This window comes from Genypterus blacodes, unplaced genomic scaffold (assembly GCF_046128005.1).
Source record: "Genypterus blacodes isolate CSIRO-AG114 ecotype Tasmania unplaced genomic scaffold, CSIRO-AGI_Gbla_v1 ptg000058l_1, whole genome shotgun sequence".
NCBI lineage: Eukaryota > Metazoa > Chordata > Actinopteri > Ophidiiformes > Ophidiidae > Genypterus > Genypterus blacodes.
The window spans coordinates 3,875,762-3,882,210 of NW_027466870.1; the positions used below are offsets into that span (position 1 = coordinate 3,875,762).

General features: G+C 45.7%; 1 protein-coding gene across 1 annotated transcript; it reads right to left on the minus strand.

Annotated features, from left to right (window-relative positions):
* On the minus strand, positions 1-3,480 carry slc1a6 (solute carrier family 1 member 6). The gene is made up of 10 exons (XM_076153617.1): positions 3,219-3,480; positions 2,990-3,127; positions 2,584-2,791; positions 2,400-2,442; positions 2,049-2,171; positions 1,756-1,940; positions 1,242-1,475; positions 881-1,075; positions 497-631; positions 1-199 (listed from the first exon to the last, which is right to left on the minus strand). Exons 1-10 carry the CDS (start codon positions 3,439-3,441, stop codon positions 1-3), a joined length of 1,683 nt encoding a protein of 560 aa, XP_076009732.1. The 5' UTR covers positions 3,442-3,480.
* Between the last annotated feature and the right edge of the window lie 2,969 nt (positions 3,481-6,449).

Here is a 6,449-nt window from a genome sequence, read left to right on the forward strand (position 1 = left end):
TCACATGGTGGTTTCACTGTTGCGGTGGTTGAGCGAGTCGTTCTCCTGGCAGATCAGCTGGTAGGGTTTCTCGCTCTCCTCGATCACAGAGTTTGCCGCCTCAGGATCCTGGTTCTGCAGTTCTCCGCGGGACAGGTGCTCCACGATGCCGGCCCCGAGAGAGTCGCCCAGCACGTTGGTGGTGGTACGCAAGCGGTCCCTGGGGTTAAAAGAAAAAGAGAGAGTGAAAGAGAGAGAGCGAGAGAGAGAGAGTGAGAGAGAGAGAGAGGGGGCGTTTATTCAATATCTGCTGTGAAAATTACGTCTAATAATATTAAAATGCATCTGTTACTGTGTGATTTCTAATAATCTATCAATGTGCATTATGCATCAATAACCTTTGCAGTGCTGAGACCTCTGGGCTCTCTGAAGCTTTACAGTGACATTTAGCGCTTGCAGACCCACAGAACAGAACACACACCAATCCCCATCAAGCTGACATTTAGTGGCAACTCACAAGAACCAATCCACAGCGATGATCAGTGTTATGTCCTCTGTGGGCAGTCCCACCGATGTCAATACAATCACCATGGTAACCAGGCCAGCCTGAGGGATGCCTGCTGCTCCAATGCTGGCAGCAGTTGCTGTGATACTGAGTGGGCGGCAGGTGGGAAGGAGGGGAGAGTGAAGCCATTTAATAAAGGGAAACAAAGCAGCAGCACATGAGCGATACTGTACACTGTAGTGATGTGAGTGAACGCTGATCACACAGCTGCCAGGCTTCATGTCTGACTCTCCTGAGGGAACAGGGGTTGGACCATATGTGCAAAAAGGAGTTACATTGGAACAGTTTCTTCTTACTTATGTGACATTTTGTGTTTGAACCTAAAACCAAGGTTACCTGATGGTGAGAATCTGGCCAAAGTTGAGGTCCATGTCATTGACCTGAGCGATGAAGATGGCTGCCACGGCCTCGTACAGGGCAGTGCCATCCATGTTGATAGTGGCTCCTACAGGGAGGACGAAGCGCGTCACACGCTTATCCACACGATTGTTCTCTTCCAGACAGCGGAATGTGATGGGTAGAGTGGCAGAGCTGGAGAGAGAGAGAGAGAGAGAGAGAGAGAGAGGGAGGGAGGGAGAGAGAGAGAGAGAGAGAGAGAGAGAGAGATATCCTTCATTGTACTACTACAGCGGACACATTAAGGACAGAGCAGACATGGGACCTGTTGTCCTGCTCGGTCAGATGGACAGCGGCTCACCTAGAGGAGGTCCCCAGGGCCGTGATGAGAGCTTGCAGCAGGCCACCGATGAAAGTGTAGGGATTCTTCCTGGTCACTAGGAAGTAGAGCAGCGGCAGGACAAAGAGGCCGTGGATGAGGAGACCCACAATGACCGACACAGTGTACATCCCCAGCTGGCCGCCCACTTCTGCCAGATCCTTCATCTCTACGATCTTTCCAGCAATGAGGAAGAGGATGCCTACTGGAGCATACCTGGGCAGGGAGCATTAAGAAAAGAGATTTAGCGCGCAACAAAAGAAAAACAACATTGTGTATTAAAACTGTACTGGAAAATAAATAATATATTCAGTTATGAGAGAGAACATAACTTGCTTCATAAACGACCACATGGTGATGCTATCTGCACTTTTCCGTCTTTGACAACTTTCCAACAAATGTCATTGAGATTGATTGTGTCATATTGGAGATCTGCTTTAAATTAACAGGCGAGTGGGATTGAAGATGAAACTCCACACACAGTTATTGAACTGACCAGATGATGATGGCCACCAGCCTCATGATAGATTCGTTCAGGCAGTCAAAGAAGTCTCTGAGTGGCTGACCCTGCTGCTTCATGTTGCCCATCACCAGGCCGAAGCACATGGAGAAGACCACCAGGCCCAGAGCGTTCACTCCATTGGAGGAGCCCGACACTGGGACTGTCTCCTCCACTGTCTCCTGGGGAAGGACATGGACATGGACATGGACATGGACATGGATCTCTATGCAGTGATTTGATTTTTGAAAAGGTTAAACAACAGTGGAGACATGTGCCATAGCACCCACCTGTATAGTGTGCAGCACCCTGCTGAGGTTGAGGTTTGACTCTGTGATGTTGAGAGACTCTGTGAGGTTCAGGGTCACTGTCACATTCCGTGTGTGCACAACCTTCTTGTACACAGTTTTATACTGCAAAGACAACAAGAATATCAAGTCAAAACTACACACTGGACCTCCCTCTGTTCAGCTCTGAAAGACTGCTGCTGCTCTTTGACTGATTTGTGATTTATTTGACATGCATGTATTCCATTTGTGATCAGTTACAAGTTGGAAACATTTGTGGTTAACGTATTCAAATTAAACTGTTCAAAAGAAATAAAACGAAAGCAAGATAACTGGAGGAGAAGATGAACTCACCTGCTTGAAGCAAGCCTCCACCAGATTGGGAGGAAACATATTCCTGTGATCAAGCAATAATCAGATGATAATTCTACTTAATTTGATTTATTCTAGTGGGTTCTGTGTCATAATATTCAGGCATATACAGTACATAGTTAGTTAAGAGGAGATCCACAGACCAGCTTGTGGATGGAGTCTTTACCTGATGAGATCCATGAAGGCGTCAGCAGCCTGTATGGGTTCCATGTTCCCGCCCTTTGCCATGGGACTGTCCCTGCTGCCTTTCCCAGGCTGGATGATCGTCACGATGACGATGCCGATGAACACTGCAATCAGGGTGGTCACCATGTAGTAGACCACCGCACGCATGCCCATCTTACCTGAAGCTTTACTGTCCAGAGAGGAAATACCTGAGAGAGTGGAAATGAATCTGAGTGAATGTCAAACTGCAACTGCTATAAACCTAAAACTTGTATCATCAGTAGCATGACACCAGAACAGATTCGATCCTACTTAAAGAACTTCAGTAAGTAAGTAAATAAAGCAGCTACCCTTAAATAACTTTAAAACACTCTATCAGCTTTAAGAGTTCTGGGTTCAAACCCGACCTGTGACCAGACTGGAAACGATGAGCGGCAGCACCAGCATCTGCAACATTCTCATTAGCAGCTCGCCAGGGAAGGCAAAGTACTTGATCTCCCTCAGGGTCAGGTTGTGGGGGCGTAGGGCAAAGCCCAAGATGACACCTGAGAGAAAACACACACACACACAGCACAAATATTGAATAAATGTATGGACGAAAAAAGAAGAAGAAGCAGCAAAGGTGCGTGTTCTTACCCAGAACCACAGCAGCAATAGTGAAGAGGACGAACAGGTTCCTCTTCAGGAACCCTTTGACACTTTCCCTGGTGATGCAGCTCATCCTCTCCCTCACGCCGCCGGCTTTCCTCTCCATGGCCCTGAGTATGCGCCGCCTCAGGTCTCGTCGCTCCGGCTGGGGGGGTTTATCCGCGTCCTCGTTTAGGAAGAGAGTGGCACTTGTAGGGGGCTTCTCATTCATAATCAGGTCCAGCACCTGGTCCAGGAGGCAGGTCTCGTGGGAAACTAGACGGAGAGGGAGAGAGGGAAGACAGCGGGATAGATGACATTTTTTCCGAGTAAACATACAGTTTGATTCACATTCACACTGTGGCTCTCCAACGGCTTTGAAGTGTGTGGAAATGTCAAGTCCAATCAAGCCCATGATGCAAACGTGGCAATGCAGATCAATACAGAATGAACAGAAGTTGTGTTAATGTCATGTAGGAGGAAGGAAAAGATGGGAAAGATTCCAATTGCAACAACATTTTTACGAAATTTCCATTTCCTAACTTGAGGGGTGCAGCTAAATGTATTCAGCCAATCACAGACTTGAGGAAGTCATTGCACAATCACTGTGGTTATCAAGCAGCGGTGAGAAAGTGAATCATATAAAATAACATAAACACCCAAAGTTCCCCTGTTCAACAGTCTAACCACATTATTCTACTACTGCCCTCATGTGTAAACAGAGGAAGTGCCAGAACGTAAATGATAATGCGTGACCTTGAAGCAGGACTGTGTGTGTGTGTGTGTGTGTCTGAAGCAGCATGGTGATCAAGTTTACGCAGCTACACGGAGTTCCAACACTAAATCTTTACACATTTGATCCAAAGCAGCTGCACACAACAACACTTACACCATGTAAACAGTAGTGAGTGGAGAGCGTGCGGCCTTACCGTGTGTGACTCTGTAGCTTGACACACAGCAGTGTAGTGTGTGGCAGTTACGGCATGTGGCTGTTGTTCTCACTACTCCTTATCTATGTAGGCTACAAGCATTTCCTCTCAATCACCTCCCGCTCAGTCTCATTGAAGCCCAGCGTTCAAAGGTTTAGAACGCAGCCTCGTCTGCTCCTGTTCGTCCAATACGATTGACGTGAGGAGAAACACCTTTATATATGATCTCTGAAGACTTCATCTATTCTCTGCGCAGCGTTTTCTTCAATTGATTTGCTTTTGTCCATTGTTTTGAGGGACACATTCATCTATAGATCACGTCTACAACATAAACACCCCTATTGTTGAGAAGGACCTTAAGAGGAACTCATTATTCATCAGAATGATCAGCTGCTACACTCACTGTGTTCAGACTTAGTGCCTGTGTGTGCATTTCACTGAACAGCAGCGCTTCATGCTGCTGACCTTGACTGAAGTGTTATGTTTTACCACAGGTCTGGAGGAGTCAGAGGGTGCTGATTGGTCCAATTAGGACATCAGTGTGGAGAGCTGAATGGATGAGTAGATGTGAATAGAGAGATCAAATCAAATTCGCCACTAAAAGAGGCTGTAACTTATGAATTCTGAATTCTGAAACAGATGACTGAGAAACAACTGGACTCTAAACTAAATGTAAGGCTGCATGTTGTTGCACTGAGGACTCAGTCACTTAGTCAGGAGCTGCTGAGTCCAACAAGCGTTGGAAGTAATTGTTAAGCCTTGATCCAAATACAAATTGTCCCTTTCCAACATGTCTCTGGATTGAGTCCTGAAGCCTTGAGCCTTGAGCATTGAGCCCTCATATCTGAAGTTCCACCCCCCATGATCCTACACAGGTATAAAGAGAATTAATGAGTGGATGGATGGATGGAAGTTCACTGCAATGACCCTGAAAGAGGAGCACGGGTAATGAGAGGAAAAATCAGTGAAACACCAGCAGCTACACACACGACACCCACATGCATATTAACATTCCACACAATGAGCTGCTAGACCATTACTGATTACAGCTTCAAGCCTCTGAGCAGCTTCATGCTCTGACTGCAAGCCTGCTGCTGAGCGTATTACAGTATGATGAGAAAAGTAATACTCTTTATGTTGTTCTAATTTGACAATGAATAAACGCTATTAAAAAAACTCAGATGATAAAGAGAACTTCCAGGTTCCCGAAAGAAAAACCTTAACCCAGACTGTCCACTGAGTGGCGCTGTAGTACTTAAGTGAACACAGAAGTTAATTTCTGACAAGCTGCAGGACGTTAGCATGGTCCTCCTGGAGATGTTCTCCTATGTGTGTCAACTGTGACATCATTCATAGGAAATGTGGTGATGATGTCATAGGGTGGTTCCATTCATGTTAATGTAAAATTAATTTAAAATTAATTAAAAAGCACCTGATGGAAATGCTGAACCCCTGAACAATGTTTCAAGCAAATTAGGAGGCGATTGGGGGAATGATGCTCGGTGTATTGACATACACATACACACACACACGCACCCTCCAATTACATTAGAGTAGTAAAAGAAAGAATATAACATCTGTTTAATAATCTTTGCCAGTTGCCACAGAGGCTCTCGTGACGCCACACCTCGTGTCCTAAACCTTCAGTTTACAGCTGCAGACTGTGACCAGAGATAAAGTGTTCAGTCAGGCTTGTCTGTTTGACAACCCAAACATCTCCTGGATGACAACAGCTTGCGACTCATTTACACAGTGTGGACACAGGTCTATAAAAAGGAACCTCTCCACAGACGGGGAGATGACAAACACGAGCATCAGTCCATCTGAAGAATTCACCAAAGAACAGAAAATACAACCTCAGCAACTTAAACCCAAACCATTGTAGCAAACTAGAACCAGAAACAGTGTTGATGTTGCACTCAGAGAAACTGCTGTGTGTGTGTGTGTGTGTGTGTGTGTGTGTGTGTGTGTGTGTGTGTGTGTGTGTGTCTGTGTGTGTGTGTGTGTGTGTGTGTGTGTGTGTGTGTGTGTGTGTGTGTGTGTGTGCGTGCCCGCATTTCACACCCTGACAGAAAGTCTTCGGACTGCCATGTTAAAATATGCAGGGACACACAGATCTCATCTCAGAGCGTCAGGCGCCTGTTTAATATCACAAAGTCATAGTTCAGACACAAACTCTTAACTTGGTATGTTAACAAAAGCAATTTGTCAATGAATCACTGAAGCACAATTAAAGTTGTGTACACAGTGTGGGTTGTAGCTGAAGTTTTTTTTTTTTTGAAGAAGAAGAAGAATTTGTACACATACAGTA